The sequence below is a fragment of the Glandiceps talaboti genome, chromosome 5 (assembly GCF_964340395.1).
Source record: "Glandiceps talaboti chromosome 5, keGlaTala1.1, whole genome shotgun sequence".
Taxonomy (NCBI): Eukaryota; Metazoa; Hemichordata; class Enteropneusta; family Spengelidae; genus Glandiceps; species Glandiceps talaboti.
Window position 1 is genome coordinate 10067613 of NC_135553.1, and position 26006 is coordinate 10093618.

At 35.4% G+C, this 26006-nt stretch overlaps 1 protein-coding gene across 1 annotated transcript in view; it reads left to right on the forward strand.

Moving 5' to 3' along the window:
• Positions 1–26006, forward strand: part of LOC144435209 (TATA-binding protein-associated factor 172-like) — a 55153-nt gene extending 29147 nt beyond the window's left edge. The window contains exons 14-38 of the mRNA XM_078123788.1: positions 414–563; positions 1693–1820; positions 2364–2529; positions 4093–4203; positions 4948–5006; positions 6054–6218; positions 7305–7422; positions 7924–8208; positions 10228–10486; positions 10910–11016; positions 11539–11740; positions 12541–12689; positions 13360–13512; positions 13846–13983; positions 15230–15381; positions 15768–15845; positions 17082–17211; positions 17720–17992; positions 18576–18686; positions 19858–20006; positions 20524–20673; positions 22943–23020; positions 23868–23997; positions 24835–24926; positions 25555–26006. Coding sequence (XP_077979914.1) covers positions 414–563; positions 1693–1820; positions 2364–2529; positions 4093–4203; positions 4948–5006; positions 6054–6218; positions 7305–7422; positions 7924–8208; positions 10228–10486; positions 10910–11016; positions 11539–11740; positions 12541–12689; positions 13360–13512; positions 13846–13983; positions 15230–15381; positions 15768–15845; positions 17082–17211; positions 17720–17992; positions 18576–18686; positions 19858–20006; positions 20524–20673; positions 22943–23020; positions 23868–23997; positions 24835–24926; positions 25555–25810 — 3789 coding nt within the window. The 3' untranslated portion in view covers positions 25811–26006. The remainder of the gene's footprint in view (positions 1–413; positions 564–1692; positions 1821–2363; positions 2530–4092; positions 4204–4947; positions 5007–6053; positions 6219–7304; positions 7423–7923; positions 8209–10227; positions 10487–10909; positions 11017–11538; positions 11741–12540; positions 12690–13359; positions 13513–13845; positions 13984–15229; positions 15382–15767; positions 15846–17081; positions 17212–17719; positions 17993–18575; positions 18687–19857; positions 20007–20523; positions 20674–22942; positions 23021–23867; positions 23998–24834; positions 24927–25554) is intronic.

The following is a 26006-nucleotide window of genomic DNA, read 5'->3' on the forward strand; positions in this document are numbered from 1 at the left end:
TAGGTAGGTAAGTAGATAGATAGATGTATAGATAGTTAGATAAATTAATATGTGTGTATTTATATAATTTAATAGATACTAGATAGATTCGAAAATATTCAAAAATGTATGCAAATATATCTAGCAACATGACCACGCCCACAGCAACAGCCAAATGATCGCATATATCGCAAAGATAGCAACATGGTTGGATAGGCAACTGGATTCAGCAAATGAACACCTATTGTTAGCATGGACTAGCGTATGGATAAACATTTTTATAAACTGTACAGTTGTGCTACAACGCCATTGGCGGTATTTTGTTTGTTAATCCAGGTATGCTGTTTCATATCATACTTTGAATCAAGCTTTTGATCCATATATAAGGTGTGCCATATTAGATGATTAACTTTTTGGTTAATCTCTTAAACCAGGTTTGGTGTGCAATACTTGCAAATTGTCCCGTGGATTATCTGATAGCTGGAGGTTGTCCATGGATTAGTGCTTGGCTGTGCCTAATCATGCAACCGGCTAATCTCCGAATCGACCAAAATATGCTGATTGAAGCGAAACATAAAATTAAGGTAGGTGAAGTCTCCCAATTGATCAAAAAAAATTACTTTGAAGACCAAGTTTAAAATGTAGGCGTTGAAAACCAGAGAGAAAAACGTTAGTCCACACGACAAAAGAATAATCTCCTTATGGCTCCATTGATAAGATACTATTAATGTGAAAACCTGATGTAAAACCATAATTAAACTATTCTTGTGACTTCAGTGGCACTGAAATCGTATTCTGTTATTGTTTGCACACTTGATAGCATAAACATACAGGAGTTTTCCTCAACATTTTAGTATTACATCATCAAATTATTTACCGATGTATGTGTTTTTCCTAAATGCAAGATTTGAGTTCTGCCTATAGCAAGAAATGGTTAAATATGCTACTGAGTAAATCCTTTGACCAAAATATATTGATAGAAATTGAATGTGAAGTTATCAAGGAAAGCAAAATTTACCCACTGACAAATTTATTTTGACAAACTGAGTATAGAATAAATTCTATTGATCAAAATGTATTAGCATATGTTGTGCATTAATCCAGGCAAATGGAAGCTATCCACTTAGTAAATGACAAATTTAGAACATGAGTACAGTTTTAAAGACCTCTTTGGAGCATGCATTCAGTTTTAAAAATTGGTCTTTAGAATATATTTTATATAGCACAAATAAAGTATGTACATTGATTCCTAGTGGGCATAATGACTTCATTCTAACTAGCTCTAATAAATGTATTGATAATTGAAATATTACATATGGTGTGCAGATGGTGTGGAGGTGAGTCATATGATGTAAAGACAGAGTTGTGCTCAAAGCAGTCAATTGCACAGAAACGAGTAGATATTACAAAGGAAATAACATGACTGTCTAACTCACAGGGAATAGTGTCAGACCTTTGAAGTGGCTCTTTCTAGGGAACCTAAGGGGCCCACTTTCAAACTTTCAACCCATTAAAACAAGGGCATGACTGTTTTAGATACAACCTGATTAAAATCTGATAGAGGAATCTAGATTTCCTTTATTTCTGTTATAGGTAACTTATCATTAATTTTTTTCATTTTGTTGTTCTGAGCGTGATTATATATGAATCATTTTTTGGACTATCCATTTGCTTATCTTACCTGTATCTTGTTTGTTTGTCGGATTTTCACAGGAAAAGTCTTATAGAAGTAAAGCGTCACCTGGTAAAGAAGAGAATCACTACATAGGTGGTAACATAACTGATACATCATCTATAAAGAAAGATTACAGTGTCATGCAGACCAGACTAAAAGCTGCAAAGTGAGTAGAAATGAGAAATGTCAATGATTAGTTAACCTTTTGTTTGCATATCAAAATATTCATAATCGGAAATGATATTCAAGCACTCACAGAAGGTCGTATGACTTTTAAGCACTTGTATGTTACAAATGATGAAGACATGTCTGTTGCTAATGGCAACATGTCTGTTACCAATGGCAACATGTCTGTTACCAATGGCAACATGTCTGTTATCTATCTGATGGTGGGGTGGTTATTTGTCTGATGATGATGGGGGTATTTATAGTCATACATCCTTATGTTTGATTTTGAAGATAATGTTTTCAACTATTTTAGTTTTGCAATTGATAGCAATACAAGAAAAACAGCTTCAATATTTGTACACAAAATTTCTTGAGTAAAAATTACTAGTATATTCCAAATCATATAGTAGAAAACAATGCATATAATTATATTGTCACTCTAGTATAGTTAATTTGCTATGTATCTATGATGTAACATCGATAGTTATTTGTTTTTTTTCTAGAACAATGTGAAATTCTGTGTTCTTTTTTATGTCCACAGACTTCTAGGACAGTTATTTGTATATGTTACTGACAGTTCACTACCAGCAGAAAGTAATGCTTCAGAGTCTATAGGACAACTGTTGGCTTTTCATTTGGATAACAAGTCAGCTTTGCAGAGATTTGTAGTGGGTTTGGTTGTCACAGAATGGGCTGTAGCCACACAGGTAAGACTGCATGGGTTGTAGTGGGTTTGGTCGTCACAGAATGGGCTGTAGCCACACAGGTAAGACTGAATGGGTTGTAGTGGGTTTGGTTGTCACAGAATGGGCTGTAGCCACACAGGTAAGACTGCATGGGTTGTAGTGGGTTTGGTTGTCACAGAATGGGATGTAGCCACACAGGTAAGACTGCATGGGTTGTAGTGGGTTTGGTTGTCACAGAATGGGTTGTAGCCACACAGGTAAGAGTGCATGGGTTGTAGTGGGTTTGGTTGTCACAGAATGGGCTGTAGCCACACAGGTAAGAGTGCATGGGTTGTAGTGGGTTTGGTTGTCACAGAATGGGTTGTAGCCACACAGGTAAGAGTGCATGGGTTGTAGTGGGTTTGGTTGTCACAGAATGGGCTGTAGCCACACAGGTAAGACTGAATGGGTTGTAGTGGGTTTGGTTGTCACAGAATGGGTTGTAGCCACACAGGTAAGACTGTATGGGTTATAGTGGGTTTGGGTTGTCACAGAATGGGCTGTAGCCACATAGGTAAGACTGTATGGGTTATAGTGGGTTTGGTTGTCACAGAATGGGCTGTAGCTACACAGGTAAGACTGTATGGGTTATAGTGGGTTTGGTTGTCACAGAATGGGCTGTAGCCACACAGGTAAGACTGCATGGGTTGCAGTGGGTTTGGTTGTCACAGAATGGGCTGTAGCTACACAGGTAAGACTGCATGGGTTGCAGTGGGTTTGGTTGTCACAGAATGGGCTGTAGCTACACAGGTAAGACTGCATGGGTTGCAGTGGGTTTGGTTGTCACAGAATGGGCTGTAGTCACACAGGTAAGACTGCATGGGTTGCAGTGGGTTTGGTTGTCACAGAATGGGCTGTAGCCACACAGGTAAGATTGCATGGGTTGCAGTGGGTTTGGTTGTTACAAAATGGGCTGTAGCTACACAGGTAAGACTGCGTGGGTTGTAGTGGGTTTGGTTGTCACAGAATGGGCTGTAACCACACAGGTAAGACTGAATGGGTTGCAGTGGGTTTGGTTGTCACAGAATGAGCTGTAGCCACACAGGTAAGACTGAATGGGTTGTAGTGGGTGTGGTTGTCAGAGAATGGGCTGTAGTCACACAGGTAAGACTGAGTGGGTTATAGTGGGTGTGGTTGTCAGAGAATGGGCTGTAGTCACACAGGTAAGACTGAGTGGGTTATAGTGGGTTTGGTTGTCACAGAATGGGCTGTAGCTACACAGGTAAGACTGAGTGGGTTGTAGTGGGTTTGGTTGTCACAGAATGGGCTGTAGCCATATTTTATGATTTTCTTGCTTATGGTTGGTTAAATTGACACTGAATGATGGGAAAAAAGATCACACCAAATGACAGCAGCTGTTATTTTCATGGAGAGAAGTTGGGGAAGGGGAAGGTTTAACAGTTACCATGGAGGTTCCAGTAGACTGCAGTACAACAGCTGTGGTATTGACCATACCATAGTCAATACCAGTAGTCTAAGACTGTATGTACAAATTTTGTGATATTCACTAATCTAGAATGTTTTTCTCTTTTACCCCTGTCACAGGACTGTAGATGTGCAGACATAATCAAGAGTAAATTATTAGAAGATTTATGTAGTAATGTATATTATGATGAAGTGTCTGCTCCTTTTATGAGATTACAAACTGAATGTCAGGTGAGTACTTGTGTGTTTGTACAAAGTATTACCCAGTCTTTACTGAATGTCAGGTGAGTACTTGTGTTTTTGTACAAAGTATTACCCAGTCTTTACTCAGTAACTGTACCAGTTTCATATACAGTCTCTGTGTAGTGTTTTTGAACTTCAAAGACTCTTCTTAGCCCACAGTGTGATATCTAAGAACATAAACTGTGTTCTAGGTAAGCTATTGGCTTAGAAAAAGAGACTGTACAGTAGAACTGTAAGGCAGCAATATCACATGGTTAGAACATGTAGAGGAAGGGCACTACTGATCTGGTCAATGGTAGGGAAGGGATTAATATGAAACGTGGTGCCAGTTGAGGCAGGTAAACCATGTTTGAAGCTGAGTGATACAAGTTGGAAGTGAATGGGTGGTGGGGTGGGGGTGGTGGTAAGTATGAAGTACAGAAACCAGAGTGTGGAACAAAATTACTGTAATCAATAGCAGGATGGCATTATATTGCCTGTATGATTATGGGGGGGGGGGGGGGGGTAAGTATGAATCAGAGTGTGGAACAAAATTACTGTAATCAATAGCATGGTAGCATTATATTGCCTGTATGATTGTGTCAACTGTGTGCTCCATATGTGTGTTTGTGTGATTTACTTGAATACCGAATTTCTTTGTTAAGCCATTGCAATTTGTACTATTTATTTATTTGAGACAGATAGGCGTTTGATTCTAATTTACAATACAAATAAATTATTTTTGAATTTCAGATATTAGTGAACACATGGTGTGAGTCCAATAGAAGTGTTCAGAGAAGCACCTTTCCAACGTAAGTAATCCACATAGTTTGTTAGACTGACAAGGACAGCTTTTAATATATAATTATCTCACAATGAAGGAGTGAGAAATAATTGTCCACCTCAGAACATAGAACCCAGTGGAATAAATAAACAATGTATATCATTCGCCACCATCTAACCAACTATTTTTATTCTATTTTTTTTTATGTGTATGTATGAGTCCTTTTTTTAGTGAGCATGATTCATTAGATTTTTAAGGGCATTACCATTGTATTCTTACCTTTTGTTTTATTAAAAAATCCAAAATTTCAGTAGTTAGCAGTAATTGTCATCCAATACAGACTTGTGCTGTTGCCATCTTACTTTCAGTGATGTTGTGATTTTTGTCTGATGTGGCCATAGAGGGCTGCAATGGTTTTTCACCTTTTTTTGTAAGATTCAAGAAATATAGGGTTCTGTTGTGCTAAACTTAGTATAGTATAGTTCCACTCTAATGTGGCAGACACTCAGGGAAAGGAATAGTAAGTTCCTGATATCCTTCTGACTTTTAATGGTCATTTTTAAGGCATCCAGATTGTTAAAAGAATGATTACAAATTGTAAATATTCTACATTGAAATAATTGTTTATATAGCAATTCAAATCTAGTATTGTGTTTTTGATTGCTGATGTTGTTTAGTTAAAGGGGAACACCACTCCAGGAAATAGAGACCTTTGCATAAACTATGGATTCTGGAAAGTCATTTCATGAGTTTACATCACCTACAATTATTTGTGATTTCAGAGAAACATCGAGTTGATCTTGTGCAGTTATAGGGTATCTTTGCTATGGACTATTGCATCATGGGAGTCAGCAGAAATAATATATTCATGTTTGCACACTGAATATTCATGAGTCCTGAGTATCTAAATCCTTCAGTGTAAAACATCTCATGAATATTCATTGTGCAACTCGAATACATAATTTCTGTTGACTCCCATGATGCAATGTCCAACAGCAAAGATACCCTGTACCGGTAATTACAGATATTCATAACGTAAACAAAAAAATGCTAATATGTCTGTTTATTCTGATAGTATGTTTACAGTGGAGCAGGCGAGAGGAACTGCCCAGGGTATCCTTGGACAGGTTTCACAGTGTACACTGCCATCAAAAGTACAGCAGTCTATCAAAGATTTATGTCAACAGGTATTATCGTCCATTACTGAAATAAACACAGAACAACAAAAACTTAGTATCAGGTAAGAATTCAAAATACTGTTGTCTTTATTAGTCAAAGTGTGAAGGGAGAAGTCTCAGTGTAGTGAAAACCAGTAGTAGACAGGGAGAAATAGCAAGCAGTGATAAATGAGTACTAGTTTAAGTACAACTGCTGACATCAGAACATGGGCAAACAAAACCTATTACAAACAGGGAAAGTAAACAAATGAATTGGATTAATAACACTTGACTCACCATGTTGGAACAGTAGATACTTGTATTACATTCCATCATTGAATAAGAACAGTTTTATGGACTCTTCATGTGTACATGAAATTCCAGGCGGACTGGAAATTTGTTTGTGAACGTGAACTATTACAAGTCTCTGTATTTCCAACATGTGGCAAGTGTTATTAGCCCAATTCAGTTGTTTACTTTCCCTGTTTGTAACAGGTTGAATTCGTCCACAGTGTGATGTCAGCAGTTGTAAATTTCAAGTGATGATGTCACTATATTTGGTTAGTAAATTCTGTATTTTTAACTTGATATGAAAGTATTTGATGATGATTTCAAGAATAACCAAATTTCTGTGATGATTTCTAAAGGACCAAGAAACAAGCTTTTGTAAGTCAAAGGTATTGATAATTTGAGCTATTTTGAAGTTACAACAAAATTGTCCCCACAGCGTGTTCTTCCTTAAAACAGATACAAACTGCAAAAAAACACCAGCGTGTTTATTTGAATGAAGTGAGCATAGGAAAGACTTCATGCAAAGAAAAGATTAGGTAAAAACATCAATACAGCTGATACAAAAATAAGAGTAGGTGCCTTTTAGTGTCGGTAATTCATGTGACGATTTTATCGGTTTGTTTATATCTGTGTAATTTGTGATGTAACACTAACACCCACACTCAATGTTATAAAGTGTAGCATTCTATCAGGAACAGAGTCATGGGATCTTGGCTGCTGTGGTGTTTATACTTTGATAAGTTGCCCACGCAGATTACATATATGTCTTTGCATGAACCCTGTCTCATTCCTGTTTACCACAAGCAAGGAAACACATCGGTGATTTTTCACAGGTTGTATAATGTAATTCTCTTGGTATTTGTGTTTTTTTATGTCAGAGTACAAGCAGCATTAGCAGGTGCTGTTGTGGCGTTAAAGTCACTTCCAGATAAACTTAATCCTATTATTAAACCTCTTATGGAGACAATCAAGAAAGAAGAAAGCTCTCTTATGCAGGTAAATATTTCATAAATTCAAATTGTAAGAATCAACAGAAAGCTGTCTGTAATGTACAGATAACAAATTTCCTGAATTCCATCAACAATATCTGAAAATAAACTAATTTTCTTGCCAAAGTTTCTTTGGTCAGTTCTTTTTAAAAATCCCATTTCAGAGAAATCAAGTCTTTCAAAAAATGTCAATTGAATTTATTCAATACAGTCTGTATATTGTGTTTATCTACTTTTCATATAATTGTCTTCATTTAATTTTATTACACCTCAAAAAACTATCACACAAGTATTATGACCAAGAAGTACTAGTATATTGTCTGTAGGTCGAAGCAATTTCTCAATAAAAAAAATAAAAAAATAAAATAAAATAAAATAAAACTCCCACCTACCTACCCTATATTCTGAAGTCATGTGATCATTTTTTTTCATTTTGGGTTTATGAAACATTTTGTGCAAAAACAAATCATTAGTAATTCTAATATACAAATTATGATTTGATTTACAGAGGCATGCAGCCAATAGTTTAGCCCGACTTTTACAGTTATGCGTTGACCGAACCCCATCACCAAACCCTAAAATCATTAAGAATCTATGTAGCAGTCTATGTGTTGATAGTAATCATACACCCAACGTTACCCAGCCTATACCCAGTGTGGCAATGTTAGACACTGGAAGCTCAAGTAACAGTAATGGAGGACGACCCGGTACACCCACTGCCTTTGGAAATATGAGTTGGACTGAACAGTGTAACAAACATATAGGAATCCTTACTCTTGTCAAACAACAGCAGGTAAGAATTGTGGTTGGTGTTAGTAAAAAAATATCAAGTATAAGTTTGTGAAGTTAATAAATTTATGTATAATTGTAGCAAAATAAACAGTGCTAAGCAACTCTGAGGGTAGTCTAGCTGCTAGACCCCCGGGCTTTCTTCTCAACACTCTGTTTCTGAAAGGTGCAATCGAGGGTGAACACCATTCAGGCTATCACTCTCACCAGCGACCTTAGGTAGCCTTCACAGTGAGCAGAATAGCCCTAGGAGTCTAGCAGCAAGACTACTCTGAGGGTTATTTGGTATTTTGCAGGTTTTTTGTTTGTTTTTGATGACGTATCAAAATAATGAAATAAGTGCGAAAGACTATATATTTTGGGTAATATCAACACTTGACAATACCTGAACTTTGGGAAAGACAGGATAGAAATGTAAAAAAAATTCCATCGTATAAACAGTGAATCAAAGTGTCATAATTATAATAATGTTTATACTTATACGACTGGGATTCACTGATTTGCCAAGCTGCAACTAAGTGCATAATGAAATATACAACACATGAAGGGAGAAAGGGATGAGGCATTCTTAGGCAATCTCCAGACCAACTGCCCTCTCCACCCCATTTGTGTGCCCCTAAAAATTCAGCATCCATTGATTCATTATTTTAATTAATTCACATCCACTGAAATAATCTATGAAGTAGCAGTGACATGTACATACTGTAATTGTCAAGTTGTGTCTATAGATAATGAAAGTAAAAAAAACCATAGAGTGATATCTCATAGTCTGTAAGGTATGCAGTGACAGGGCACCCTCACTCATCGGTCAGCCCCCCTCTCTGAGAAGGCCAGTGCGTGTGGAGTGACATGATGTATCTTTAAAGTCTAGATATCTGAGTAACAAGTAAAACGTAGAATTGTGTAAATGTAGAATTGTGTAAGTTGAGGAAGAAGAGAATGATATGGTGATAAATTATTCAAAAGCCCCTGAGATACAAATCCGTAGGTCAGGTTTCATTCAAGGCTAATCTGTAAAAAAAAAAAAAGGCTCAAAGGTGTGACTTTCATATAAATACAAAAAAAAAACACTTCAAAGACGTAACAGAATCTAATCTGAATTTGAGAAGGAAGGAAATAAGAACATGCCTGCAGGGTAATATATCACATTGAAGTTAATTCATCATTGAATGAATTATTACAGACTGAAATGATTGGTTGCATGAGTATCAATTCCTAGAATGCTGTTATACAATCCTGTGAAAAATGATTTGATATTCTTTTGTTTGAAATGATTAAACTCACAGGAAATAGATGCTTTTTTCCCCCAGACTTGCAATGATGTCGTATAAACAGACAGATTAAAAGAAAAAAACTGAGTGTTCCAGGTGTGAAGTTTTAGAAATTATCAAGTTCTTATATTTCTCTGTATTTGTTGTCCAAGTCTTGAACCAGAGATGGTGAATTATAGTGATAAACAAACTTGTAATCACATCTCTGTTGTACAGATTTATTGAGTTTTATATAGGCAGGGGCAGTGTGCCCTCTAAGCCGATTTGATGCGCCACTGACGCACACAATTTCTAGTGACGCACCAAAATTTGGTGTTCCCCCATCTCTCACTATGTGGTGACTCACAAGAAATCCCAGTTTTTCTCATTTTGACTCACAACAACAAAATTTGGCTATCATTAAAAATGTGCCATACATTCCCACATCTTCCCCAGGCTCTATAAAAAGTAAAATACACATCTTTGGAGAGAGGCACATACTGGTGGTACATGCTTCCGTATACACATTCTACCTGGTCATTGTGTCTGATGGTTACTGGATAAGGGAAACTTAAATTGTAATGCCCATGTGATGGACTGTTGTAACAGGTGAATGGGATATGGTAAAGTTTTACATCAATTTTGATACCTTGTACCATAACAGGTGGGGACCCTGGTAAAAAAACCAAGGAAAGTCAGTCAGATATTACCACCCTTGACAAAAATCACTGCAATCTGTTTGTTCATTACGTTTTTGTTTCTTTGATATAAAGGCAGCCATATTGAGCACCATTCCTAGGAGAGGTCCTCATTCCAACAGAAGTAGGTATGTGATTGATAACACCAATCTGGATGAAATCCGAGGTGATGAAGATACCAGTAATGCATCAGAACGACTACAGAGGAGAGGGGCTAACTATGCACTGACAACTCTGGCCAAGTATTTTGGTGAAGATGTAAGACTCAAGCTTAACAAGTTATGGGAAGCAATGACTGCTGTGTTGTATCAACACATAAAACCACAACAATTTGGTAAGTTGGCACTAAACTATAGATATATATATATTTATGTAAGGACGCTTTTTTTGTGTATCTGTATTGTTGCACATGTTAAAGTTAGATTGTGAGGGTATGACTATATATATATATGTCTATGTACATCTGGTAAGATCAGATATCAGGGTATGTGACCATACGTCTATGTGCACCTGGTAAAGTCAGATTTGACCATATATGTCTAATAGTATATACAAATAATAATGTCAGATTGACAGGGTGCACCTGGTAAAGTCAAGTTGTCTGATCAGGATATGGCCACATATCTCTATGTGCACCTGGTAAAGTTAACTTCTCAGATTGGTGTATTCTTTGATTCTTGGTGAAATTGCCAAAATCTTACCACACATTTTACTTTAATAGTGTGATAACATAATTTCTGTGGTGATTCCTACTCAGATCCTGCATCTTTTCAAGACAATGATAATTTAGCACAAGACCTCGTCAACAGTTTACAAGTATTTGAGGTGCTGACATCAGTTTTACATTCCAGTCTTCATTCTAAAGTAAGTGTTCTACGTATGGTAAGGTCCATTTTCAATGTTTTTGTTGTGAACCTCAAAGAAATAACATTTAGGAGAACTGGAGAAGACACTGTCTATAGCCACGGGGAACATACTACCGTGGGTTAAGGGGCACTGCCACGACGAGTTGAAGACAGTAGTAATCTTGTGTCATTTGTCATTAGTATTTTCCAGCTGATATGAGAGATGAATGTAATAATGCTTACATATGCAAGCTTAATTTAAGAAAAAAAAAGATAGAAAATAAATGATTTTGAACATTTTGACTCAAATTTCAAGTATGACAGAACCAAATGACATAGACGCATGTTGTCATGGATGTAGAACAACCAAAAAATAAATCCCATATTTGTTGTTGGAACACCTATAACTTAGCTTGTACAAGGTATTATGTAATATTCTGGGTGTAACAGACATTGTGGATGTCACCCAGCAATTAGATATGTGCATGAGAAGATGATAATATAGAACATCAATTATTTTCAATTTCTGCTTTCTTTATAGCTTTTAGAAAGCCTACCTCATCTGTGTGTTTGTTTGGAGTATCCCTACACAGCAGTCCGTTACATGGCAGCAAGGTCTATAGGTGTACTCAGTAAAGTGGTCACCATGGAAACCATGGTATATGTTGTAACTAAAGTACTGCCCTCTCTAGGTGCATCAGAGAATGAAATCAAGAGACAGGGTGCCATAGAAACACTCATCAGTATCCTTTTGTTACTTTGCACACCTGTTTGTTGGCGCTGCTGAATGAAATTTTTTTTTTTTATTTCTTCTTTATTACTTTCACTGTCGTTGGCAAAGTAAGTGATGAGTAGACTTCAGATCTGCCAATTTTCCTCATCAGAGAACTAAAAGTTTAGCGCGTGAAGGTTTCTTTAGTGTTGAAATTAAATACCAGCGTCTGTAATCCTGGATAAAATTAATGATTCCCTTAAAAGTGACCATATTGATTAAGATTGGGTTATTTATTTTGGATTTTTCATTTATAAAACAATTTTATCATGGTTTTCTACTTGAAAAACCAATGTGAAACAACATTGACTAAGTATGTGTTTGTAACTCAATACATTGAGAAAATTTTTTTTTTTAAATGTGTAAAAAGGTTTGTTATTGTACAATAACACAACATTTTACACTCTTATCAGCCTTTTGCAATTTATTGAGTTACAAACAAGGACTTGGTCTATGTTGTTTCACATTGATTTTTGAAGTAGAATGTCATGATAAAGTTGTTTTATAAATTAAAAATCCAAAATAAATACCTAATCCTCATCCATGTGGTCACTTTAAACCCCAGTGTTTTAAATCCCATGGTTTTGGAGTAGTTGCTATCTTATCAGCACAGTCTAGGGATCAAATATGATCATTCTTTTGTTCAGGACCAACTTTTTCTATACCTCTCTCAGACTACTGTTTTTTCACAACCAAATTTCAACCGTAATTCAACACTGGCCTTTCTATGTCACTTCTAAATTCTGTGTTTTCCCTAACTGTTGTGTTCAGATGTGATTGACATGCTACAGTTTGACATTGTCCCCTTCATAGTCCTGTTAGTAGTTCCTGTGCTTGGTAGAATGACTGATCCTTTGGAAAGTGTTCGACTCATGGCCACACATTGTTTTGCTACACTCATAAGGCTTATGCCAATAGAGGTAAGGCTGTGATGAAGCACAGTACACTTTGAACTTTGAACTTTGACATTGCCCTACTGCTATAAGATATAAAGAAGAATGCGTTTTGAACTTTAACCTCGATCTGGTCGATTGTTCTAATAAAATGATAACTATGCATATTGTTCCTACTAATTATATGTAATTATAAATTATTTCATACAAATTAATTGTTTATCCAAATAATTCTGTTATGGGAATAAGGGGAAAAGTGACAAATCATGATATTTTGAAAGTGCTCGATGCGATTACTTGTATCTGTGTATGTGCATATTATTAGTATTTGCATTGCAGTGCAATACCAAGGATACTATATATTTCACACCTAAATGTTCCATGTACACTAAATCATGTGAACACAGTACTTTTTATGACATTTGCTGTTGTGGTTCAACATAACAGAACCCCATGAAGTGTTAGTGCTAATGTGGATACTCAGGCTATCTGCATGTGTGCTTGCAGTGTTTTCTACTGCACTTTTGCTCACTACTGATGAAAGTATAGCTGCAGCACTCATGTAGATATTTGAGTGCACCACATTTGTATTCGCATCTCATGAGATTTTGTAATGTCAATTACTATGGAAACATAATTTATAGTATTTGTTTGTAACTTGAGAATTTTTTAAAATCATACCTTGTTTTTTTGACAGGCTGGAATCCCAAACCCTCCAACAATGACAGCAGAACTTATAGAACAGAAAGCAAGGGAACGAAGATTCTTAGAACAGCTGTTAGACAGTCGTAAACTTGATAATTACAAAATACCAGTACCGATACAGGCAGAACTTAGAAAATATCAACAGGTACAAAACTATTTTGATGACGAAATTTGTATTTGACCATTTGTGAATGTTGCAGTGGCCAATAAGTGATAAAAACAAATCCAGTTGATTAAAATGTTACATAGATTTTTTGCCATAACACCGAAGCCTTTGTTTTTGAAGCTTTGTATTGTACGGAACTGTCTAAGAATGTCATGAAATCATATAAAGTAGAATTTTTTTGTTTATGTTACATTCCACCCTAATCTAATTTGAATGTACATTTTTGTAATTTGTGCTCTGGTGATCAGATTACTTTTGATCTTGTCATCATAATACTTGAATCACACAGATTATTTTTGCCATTATTTGTAGGATGGTGTTAATTGGTTATATTTTCTGAACAAATACAAACTTCATGGTATTCTATGTGATGACATGGGACTTGGTAAAACACTTCAGTCTCTATGTATCGTAGCAGGTGACCATGTCGACAGAGAACAGAAATATAAAGTAAGTTCTGAAGGTGTGGATATCACCAACTATGTCATTTGTACATAATTACATTGGAATTTATGTGACGTCAAATATCAGCATATGCATTTCAAATGAACCAAAAAAATCTACAGAAAATTGTTTTAAAGGGTTACGTTTCAATACCAGGTCATTGCGTTAATGTTATCTTAATAATTACGTGGGATCAGTCTTTCATTCTGGACCAACTTTTTCTATAACTCTGCCAAATAACTGATTTTCACACCTAGATTTTAATCCTAATCTGAAGTGGTCCTTTTAAGGTATTTGTAAAGGTACCTGTTGTATAGTCTTACAGCTAGACCACAGGCTTTCTTCTGATAGATATGAGGCTATTGCTCTCACTTAAAGCGACCTTTTGTCGCCGTCAAAGTGAGCAAAATAGCCCAAGGGATCTAGCAGCAAGACTACCTGTTGTATTACTCTCTGTAGCATACTTAAAGGGCCATGTGTCAATCCTTGGTCATTACATTAGACATTATCCTACTAAGGATTATATGGAATCATTTGTTCTGCACCAACTATAGCTCTGTCAGACATATGTTTTCCAAGGCTAATCCAACATCAAAGTGGACCTTCAAGCGATGACACAACTAGACTTATGACAGGATTACTGAGAACTTTTGACTTGAACCTCTGGCATTCTTCACTCACTGCAGAATAGTTCTTTTATCATATGAAAATTTCTACTCACAAGTCAAAAAAAAATGTTGACTCAAATCCAAATTTTTGCTGACTTTGACTTTGTGAGTTGAAAATTTCATTTGATACTATGATGTCAGAACCATGAATATTCATTTGATACTATGATGTCAGAACCATGAATATTCATTTGATACTATGATGTCAGAAACCATGAATATTCATTTGATACTATGATGTCAGAACCCATGAATATTCATTTGATACTATGATGTCAGAAACCATGAATATTCATTTGATACTATGATGTCAGAACCATGAATATTCATTTGATACTATGATGTCAGAACCATGAATATTCATTTGATACTATGATGTCAGAACCATGAATATTCATTTGATACTATGATGTCAGAAACCATGAATATTCATTTGATACTATGATGTCAGAAGCCATGAATATTCATTCTCAAAATAATTCTTCATTGGAATCTATTAATTTGAAAGATATTTTCATTGTCAGCATAATTCTGCATCTGGTATATGTCAGCAGTTAAAGAATGCATACATTGTTTATTTGTAGGTTTCTCAAAGGCCAGACTGTGCCCCTTTACCATCATTAGTGGTATGCCCTCCAACACTGACTGGTCATTGGGTTTATGAAGTAGAGAAATTTGTAACACCTCAGTACCTCAACCCTTTACACTACACAGGACCACCAGTGGAAAGATTACGGTATGAACTTGATTTCTTGTGGTGTTCAATTGAACAAAGACTTTAAAAAACACTAGTGTAACTAATTTGTAGTGATTGGTTGGTTTTTTATCCCCTTTAAAATACACCAAACTTTTACTGGTAGTGATTCAGTTATTTTGAGTACATCTTTACTGGTCATTGATGGGTACTCTGGTAATGGCTTGTGTGTGTGTAAACTTTTACATTGTCATCTTGAACTTGTCCTTTTGTCACACATTACAAATGCACAGAAAGCCAGAGTAAGCTTACTAAATTCTTTTATTTTTGAGATATAATGAACCCATTTTTTTTTTGATGATGAACTCTTGAATCTATAGCATTTGTGTTCCTGAGATATTGATAGTTCTTCTTCTGTTAATACACAGACTTCGAGGTAAAGTCAAGAAACATAATTTAGTTGTGGCATCCTATGATATCGTGAGGAATGACATTGATTTTTTCAAGTAAGTACAGTACACATCTTGTTTACCTATTAAATGTCATTGTTTATAACAAATTCTAGTAAAATAGTGTTGTAGACAAATGGTTTACAGATAGTACATTGTCTGTTCAACTGTGTTTTTAATCTCATGTTTGTTTGTGAGTACTTTGTATTATATATTCATTTTGCTGTAGCACAGTTTCAAGGAAAGGGCCATAGGTCAGTGTTGGAAGATTTGGGGTGGGGGGGGGTGTTGGTGTTGGTTTTACAGCATGACAAAAAGTGGATAAAAAACTGTAAGATATAAACATTATATCCAGCAAAACCATCTCCGAAAAGAATGAAAGTTTACTTTACTGAACATAGGCAACACTGTGAGTTAGTCCTATGTGGTATTATCATTTCATCAAACCTGTCATAAAAATTGATACAAGAAGGATGTTTTAGTACGTGAATGACTAACAGAAAGTGAGGCAGAAATTACTCCCATAATGAGCACTATTGGGTCAAAAGTCAGACTGTGTGGGAGGAAGTTTTGGTTAGTAGTGTGTTTATTAGTACCTTCAGGGAATATACAACCTTGAATGTGGACTAAATTTATTCCATGTTGTAAAATTGAAAGTGAAATATGATCATGAAAACTGTTCCATCAATTTTCATTGGTAATTTATAAATCTAGTATTCCATCTTTTTCCAACTGTAATAACGTCATGTATGGTATGACTGATAACTACAAACACACCATATATACACATGTCAAAGTATGGCAGTCACTATGAACATAGAACTCTGGAATGTTGATAAAATATTATTTTTTGGTCAAAAAATGTTATATCTTTTGTAAAAGGAATAGACTGTGATAAAAGTTTAGTTGAAAAGTAACGAAAATGACATACCTGCATGTATATGTATTTATAATTTTCCTTGGGGCTGCATGGTTATACTACTATGTAAGTTCTAACATATCTTGTCAATGTTGCATTTTTCTACCCGAGGGAAAATTTGTCGATAATACAAATTGTATTGTGTCTTTGACCTGTATTTGAAGAATTTGATGTTAGAACTGTGGACAAACTAAATTTATGTCTTGTACTAAGTCAAGAATTTGATGTTAGAACTGTGGACAAACTAGTTTGATGTTTAGTACTAAGTCAAGAATTTGATGTTAGAACTGTGGACAAACTAGTTTGATGTTTTGGACTAAGTCAAGAATTTGATTTTAGAACTGTGGACATAATATTTTAATGTTTTATTACAGGGGAATTGACTGGAATTACTGCATACTAGACGAAGGACATATTATCAAGAATGGTAAAACTAAGCTATCAAAGGCTGTCAAACAGCTAAATGCAAACCATAGGGTTATACTGTCTGGAACACCTATACAGGTATGGACATGTGAACATTAAATTAGATTTATTGAAAATACTAATACGATGGAAAGATGGGTTTGTTGATGAAGTGATAGACAGAGGGAGGGACTGAACTATCTAAACTGTCTGGAACACCTATACAGGTATAGACATGTCTAAACTAAATAAATTTATTGAAAAGCCTAGGAGATGAAAAGATGCTTATGTGGGTGGTTGGTGGTTTATGGATAGATAATGGGATGGATGGATGAGTGAGTTGGTGGATGGAATGGCTAGAAAGAAATTGGTAGGTGGGTGAGCGGATGGATGGATGGATGGATGGATGGATGGCTATATAATGGATAGTAGAATAGCTGGATTGACAGATGGACAGATTGACTGTCTGTCTGTCTGTCTGTCTGTCTGTCTAATATGAGAAATATGAGAAAATATTATATATTTAGATTTTTCTTTGTTGCTGTTTGACCCAAACAATGAGATTTAGCTGATGAAAGCAATGTCCATGTGTTCTGATTAATTGCAGAATAATGTAATAGAACTGTGGTCTTTATTTGACTTCTTGATGCCTGGCTTTCTGGGAACAGAGAAACAATTTACAGCAAAATTTGCCAAACCAATTTTACAAAGTCGTGATGCAAAGAGTTCGTCCAAGGAGCAAGAAGCAGGAGCATTAGCTATGGAGTCATTACATCGTCAGGTACTACCATTTCTACTTAGAAGACTCAAAGAAGATGTACTTGATGACCTTCCACCTAAGATTATGCAAGATTATTACTGTGAACTCAGTCCATTGCAGGTATGTTGAACAGTTTATCATTTGTCAGTGGCTGAGTGATTACTAAGGTTGTATGCCTCTTACCAATGCAGTCTGGGTTACAAACCTTCCCAGTGTCATGTGGGTTTGTTTAAAAAATTAACCAGGTCTGTATGTAAGAAGGGTGATGCTCAGTTTGACCCTGCCGAACAATGCAGGTTTTCCCCTGACACTCCTCCTCCTGCTTCTTCAGTGCGAGGGCACTGCTTTTGTGGCGACCATTCAACAAATTTCTGAAGTTGTTTAGGATGAACAAAGATCATTTATTTATTCATTTATTACCATATTTTTCTCACTTTCCACAGTTTGAGTGATTTTGCACATGGGCTGGTGGCCTAGAAAAAGGCAATAAAACATTACTTGGCAATATGTATGTAGGAGTTAAAGCCAAAAACTGTCTAATGCCACTTTATGTGATTTTTTCACTTTTAACAATCCTAGGTAGTTTTCTGTTGCTTTTCTGATCTGGTAATTGGGTAAATATCATGAAATAAATTTGCCTTTGGGTCATAGGGGCTCAGTACCTAAAAACGTTGAACTGACGTGAAATGTTACATGTTTACAGGTGCAATTATATGAAGACTTTGCTAGATCCCGTGCTAAACGAGGTGTGGAAGATACCATTCACAGACAAGATGACGGAGTCAAGACACAGGCTAGTTCTCATGTATTCCAGGTAAGGCACCATCACTTAAACTCTTTTGATTACAGTCCATGTATAGGTAGCTTTGTCGGTAGATTTTGAAGGAAAAACCACATTTCGTTTTGCTCAGAATGTCCACATAAGGCTGTATTTCATACTATTGAAAATGTAAAGACTGTTCTAATATCTTTAGAACCACTACACATAAGTAGTTGTTTGAGACAACCCAAGTGTGGATTTTGATATTTACATTTCACTAGTGTAGTAGATTTAGGTACACACAGAAAATGAATCAATAGAAAAGTGAATTTTACATAACATGCTAGCATTGTGTTTTTTTCCTGTGCTTGTTTTTTTCCCTGTCTGCCGGGTAGGTTTTTCTCCTGTCTGCCGGGTAGGTTTTTCCCCTGTCTGTAGATTCTGGGAAAATTCAAGGATGGCAAACAAAGTTGATGGAGCCTAATATAGCTTTGTATCATTCATCAAATCTGTATGGCATTGTCACAACACTTCAAAAATAACAATTTTTAGTTATATTAGCCATTACAACTCTTTCAAGAATTTAACCAATAGAATGAAAATGTTTACATCGTTTTTGATAGATTACTTGTATAATCTTGGTTTCCATATCAGTCTCCAAATTTACTTCACCTGGTGAAGTGTACAGGAAACCGGTGGATATTTTATGATGTATCTGAAAGGGGAGCACACTCCAGGAAATTGATTATATTCAAGTTGCACACTAAATATTCATTAGTCTTGAGTGCCTATACCCTTTAATGTAAAACTTCTCTCATGAATATTCATTGTGTAACTTGAATACATTATTTCTGCTGACTCCCATGATGCAATAGTCCACAGCACAGATACCCTATAAATGCACAAGATGAACTTTTTCAGAAATTGCAAGTAATTGTAAGTGATGTAAAATCATGAAATGACTCTCCTGAACCCATAATTTATGAAAATGACTTCATTTCCTGGAGTGGCATCCCTTTTAAAAGATAGTTGGATACTTATAAGCTAACTTTTCTTTTATTTTTACATTCAATTCTCGTAAAAGAATTCAAAAACCTCAGAAAAATAAACGGCCATTGGCAAAGTAATGTTTGTCTTCTTCATCTGTGTACTCCATCTTGAATCAGATTCTTGTAGCATTTTTTCAGTTTTTAGATCTAGATTATTATATGTTATTCTGTTTCAGGCTCTTCAGTACCTACGTAAAGTTTGTGACCATCCGTTGTTAGTATTGACACCACAACATCCACAGTACGACAAGGTTAAATCTCAGCTTGCAGAACAGCAGTCATCGTTGCATGACATACAACATGCACCAAAACTGATAGCTCTCAAGTAAGTTTTTCTTGACCTGTATAAATGAGCCATATCTTATGAACATTTCTTGTAAGCAGTCCAGTTTTGGAAACATTGTGATTACATATACATATGCATATATTTAAAATGTTTATTAAAATGTTAGGTTTTTGAACACTACAAAAGTAGCTGTGATATTTTTGACGTAGTGCTTCAAATTTTCAAATGTTTCTGCATAATTTAAATTCTTTCAGTTTGTGATAAAATAACAGTCAGTGTTTATCATAGTATGGCTACTATTTCCATGTTGTTTGAGTTTTATAAATATAATGTAGATTTGTATTCTGTATTACTGTTTCCCTATTACATACAATTATAAATATGATGACAACTTGGCACGAATTCTGATCTCTCTCTCTCTCTCTCTCTCTCTCTCTCTTGGCATTTGTAGACAACTTCTTGGAGACTTTGTAAAATCTTAATTTATGTACATGTAAATTTCTTTGCCATGAATCCATGATATATTAACTTTAGTCTTGCTGTTTGACATTTACAGACAACTTCTACAAGACTGTGGTATAGGTGTCGGTCATCATCTCAATGGACAGCAGGGAGAATTAACAGAATCCGTGGTCGGACAACATCGTGTTTTACTGTTCTGTCAACTCAAGAGTATGTTGGACATTGTAGAGAAAGATTTACTGCAGTAAGTAGCCAAACAGATTTTGTGTTTGTCAATAAAACTCTAATAATTCATTGGGTGTATTGGTAGATGTACGACTTCTCTGTTTTTTTGTTTGAAAGTGAAAATGAAAAATCTGTGATCAACTATTCTCATATTTCAAGTGAATGATAATGAAATACCCTTCCTCAGTTATAATCAAGAAGATAAATGATAAGTACGTGAAAATAGAAGAAAATGATAAAAATTGTGTTATACTTCAAAATGGCTGCCAAATGCTGCATTAACATCGTATGGGAAAATAATAGATTGTTAATTTCCTGGAACTGGGACATTTTTTTTCATCAAATAACCAAAGATATATTCATGAAAAGTGGGTCAGTTATACTTATAAAAAGACATTGTATTTGTTTTTTAGTGGTCGATATTATCTGTTTTTAGGGTAGTGACACTTCTAAATCTTGAGCAAAAGCTTGGTTTTGAATCTGTCACCATGTTAAAATTGTACTAGTTGTAACTGGAGTATCATCTTTTGATCAGACAACCACAATATATGAATTAAAATACCAATAATTAGAAGTTGCACATGTTAATCAGTGGTCGATATTATCCTTAAGCAGTACATAAACAGGTTGAAATTGTGATCGCCGTTGAGGGCGCTGATTTTTGGGTGTGGACCCAAAAATCAATTTGATTTTATTTATCATGTATACAGCGACAAAAAATATGTTTATCCACAGGTGATTCAATACTTTTCACAGTGTACAATATTACAACTAAGTTATTTTACCTAACAACACATTTAAAAAAAAAAAAAAAAAAAAAGTTCCAGTTGCAACTACATGTAGTACAGCTTTAAACAAGATAGTGAACCAATCCAAATTCGTTTATGATTCTGAAAGGAAGCCTTCATACAGCAAAGATCTGGGATGATTCAAACTAATTGGTCCTCTGGGCACATTCTTCCTGCACTAAGTTGACAGTGATAGTAGTACCACCCACAAGCCAAGTTAAATACAACAAAAATACTAAGTTTTATTCTCCGGTCATGACAACTCACATCCTTGTCATTGCTTCTGTGGTGCTCAAAATATGAGTCGAAATATTCCACATTTCCATTATTCTTCCCCAATTTTTCATAAATTATGCTTGAAGAGGTATAATTATATAATTTTGCAATATGTTCCTTTATTCAGTTACAAAAAAAACTGTGACCTATAAAAAGGGTTTTGTCACAACTCATCTTCGACCCAGAGTGACAACGCCCCAAAATCGTGCTCGTATTTTCCCATGGCTGAATGATGAAAAATATAGTGTAATGTTATCTAATTATGATCACGTTCACTTGTACTGTTTACATCCGGTCAACAAACTTGATTAGATTCGGTAGAGTGGAATTGTTATCTGACCATCAATCTCTTACAGGCTGTGAGTGACAACACACATAAAAATCAACTACTTTCATGCCTCACTGATCAAAATTATCAGCATGTGTATTCAAGTGTAAGAAACACGCTACTTCTCTCATTTATAGTCACATCCCACTGTAATGAAATTTGACTGTGTGGGCTACCAGTTGAATTTGATTCTCTGTGTCTGTCTGTCTGTGCAATGTTATATACACCATGTTGATCCCCGTCTATAGTCACTAAATCTGTGTGTGTGTGTGTGGGGGGGGGGGGGTATGTATGTATGTATGTATGTATGTATGTATGTATGCATGCATGCATGTATGTATGTATATGTATGTACGTACGTACGTACGTACGTACGTATGTATGTATGTATGTATGTATGTATGTATGATTATTTTTTGTCTGTCTGTCTAGTGTCTCTGTCTGTCAGTCTGTCTGTCTGTCTGTCTGTTCATGTTATTCACTATGTATGTGTATGTATGTATGTATGATTATTTTTTGTCTGTCTGTCTGTGTCTAGTGTCTCTGTCTGTCAGTCTGTCTGTCTCTGTCTGTCTGTCTGTCTGTTCGTGTTATTCACTATGTTGATTCTTATCTTCAGTTACTTAGTAACTTACATGTAATATGTGACACTGTGTTCACATCCATTGCTCATGTCATTCTCCACTCTATTCTTGTTTTGTAATTTTTAAATTTTAGCTCAATAAAAACAATTATTTATGTAATAAATTGCTATTCAGACAGAGGACTATACAACAACTCTTTAGATTCAAGGCAATTGATGCTTTGACAGGTAGAGCAATGGAAGTTCATGGTATTGTCAGGGTCACAGCAATTGTAGGTGTTAAATTTACATCAAGCTATGTGTTATCTTGCAGACTTCATATGCCTGATGTCACTTATCTCAGACTTGATGGTAGTGTACCACCAGGTGGTAGGCATGAAATTGTACACAGGTAAGTCTCAGCACAGTGTGTTTACACCATTCTCACATCTGTGAGTCATTGAGTTCTTCGAAAGGTCTGAGAAAAACAATTTGTCAAAGACTCAAAACCAAGATTGAGTGCATCATCAGAGTATGTCAATGTGGATGATACATCGGCAGTAACTACGGTAGATTGAAACTTTTGCAGCTAAGAATCAGTTAATGAATGGTCCTAGTACTAAATAGTTGGCATAATCAGGAGTCATTTTATAAACATTCACAAAATTTTGTCACCAGTGACCAGCACGGGAAACTATTTTGTGAATTCAAAAACTGTAGGCTCTAGAACTCAGCTTTACCTTGCAAATTAAATTCTTGCTAGTTGTAAGATTTGTTGTCAAGACCAAAACAGCCAGCCTCTATGCTTTCTCAGAAAAGACTGTCTTCAGAGAATACTATTTGTAGATGAGAAGTAAGGTAAATCTGACATTAGCCTAGAATCCATTTGTGTGGGAATTTTTGGCACTGGCCAGTACCCTACCACGCCTGGCATTACACTAGTGGCTAAAATTAGATTAATGATTTCCCGCAGTGATGTTCAACCCCAATTGAATATGGTAATTATGTTGATGTCATGTAGCTCTACCCTCTGAGTTGGTTCTAATCATGTGGTCACACTATTGATATCATCTCACAGTGGGAAAAATCTAACATCTAATACGAACTAGCACCTTCTCTGTGGTCAAACATCAAAAGTAAATGGCCAATAGCAAAATGCCAGGCATTGTAGGAGGCAAAGGTAAGAGCCAAAGTCCTCACATGACTAGATTCCAGACTAACAGGATGTACAACCTGAGGTATTTCTATCTTTTCTGTAGATTCAACAACGATCCAACCATAGATATTTTACTGCTAACAACCCATGTTGGTGGTTTGGGTCTTAATTTGACTGGAGCTGATACTGTCATATTTGTTGAACATGACTGGAATCCCATGAGGGACTTACAGGTGAGTAATAATCTCACATACTAGAAATCTTTACAGTACTCAATTTTGTTGTTGAAGGGTCTATGAATGAAGTAATAATCTTACACATTTAGAATCTCTGATTATAATTTCCAGCCATGTTTGTAAGTTTGATTTATGTATGAAGAAAATGGACTTAGCACACCCAATATCTGTGATCATAATAATTCATTTTGGGAGGATTTTATGTAACTATATAAATTAGTCATACTTTCTATTAAATGAATAATGATTAGTATTAGATGAAGCCCTCCGAAAAGTTCAGATTCGTAAGAAAATGAAAAAAATGACATCTTTTTTTTGTGTGTATTGTATATGATTATGATAAAGTATAGCAGTGTATGCTTTTCATCTAGGGAGACCCATTCAGACCCCTTAGTTATGGTATGATTCTTAACTTTACAGCAGTGTACTGTAACGACAATAATGAGATATATGGGAAAGACTTTTTGTTTATGTAAGACAGATCATTCATTAACACATGTAAAATCATTAGAAAAGGAAAATTTTCAGAGCAATGTATGAATGACACCATCTAGTCAGTAAGTGAATATTATGGTCAGTGAAAATTTTCAAGTACATACTCACCAATGCAAACAAGCTAAGCACATGCATTCTATACTTTGAACATACTTTCCTATGGTGGATAGCCCACGGGGGATTCGTTGGGAAGTGTGCCCACAATTATCTTTTCACAACACTTTGATGAAGAATTGTTATTCAAAACACCAACGATACAACTAATTGATAAGGACTGTCTTACTTGTAACTTTTGCTCTCCTAACCCACGTGTGTTGTTTTGTTTTGTTTATAAAACAGGCAATGGACAGAGCACACAGAATTGGACAGAAGAAAGTAGTGAATGTGTACAGACTTATAACACGAGGTACTTTGGAAGAAAAGATCATGGGGTAAGGATGGAATAACAAATATATATGTAATGAGTGTAGGAATGAAAAAATTGTTCCTTCATTTCATTTTTAAAAAAAAGTTTGAAGAACAGGTATATAGTGTGTAACTGTTCTGATTGAGATTGGATAGATTGAGTAGCCACAAATGAAGAACAGAAAAGACCGATATTGCAAAAATAAATTTAATTAGTGAAGGAGTAGATACTATTTAATTCCCAACTAGTATTATGTGTACAAAACAAATACCCCTTGAGAGAAAGAGGGATAAACATCATCAGTTTTGAAAACATTAAAACATGTCTGTCTCATTTATACAAAATTTCAAAACCATGTAAAAAAAAGTTCAAAATTTCAAGACCACGTAAATAATGACCTTTTGTCAATAACTGACAGAAGCACTTATATCTAGAACTGAATATAAGGTAGTTTAATCAAAATTTTTACCAAATTTTTTTAGACATTTAGTCAAAATTTAAAAAAAAAAAAGTTTGAGATTTTGCGTCATTTGTAAAGTCACTGATATCTGAAAGTTTAAATGTTTGAAAGCCATTAAAATTTGGTTGTTGTTGACATAAACAGCAAAGATCTGAAAATATCATATATATTTTTTTCATCATTTGAATCTCAGAATGCAGAAGTTCAAGCTGAATATTGCTAACACTGTGATAAGTCAGGAAAACGCCAGTCTACAGTCGATGGGTACAGATCAGTTACTGGACTTATTTGCACTGGACCAAAAGGGAATGAAGCCAGACACCAAGAATGACACAAGAGACTCTTCAACCGGAGTGAAATCCATGATGGAAGAACTGGGGGAACTATGGGATGAAAGGCAGTATGAGACAGAATATGATCTGGGTGGTTTCCTTAAGTCTCTCAAATAAAACAATATGAGACTAAAGTCACAGCCTCAGAGGTCTCCTTAAGTCTCTCAAATAAAACAGTATGTGACTAAGTCACAGACTATGATCTCAGAGGTCTAAAATAGCACTGTATGAAACAGTGTGAATTTGGGATCTTAGTAGTTTCTCCAAGACTCTCAAATAAATGGTACAAGACAGGGTCACAGAGTATGACCTC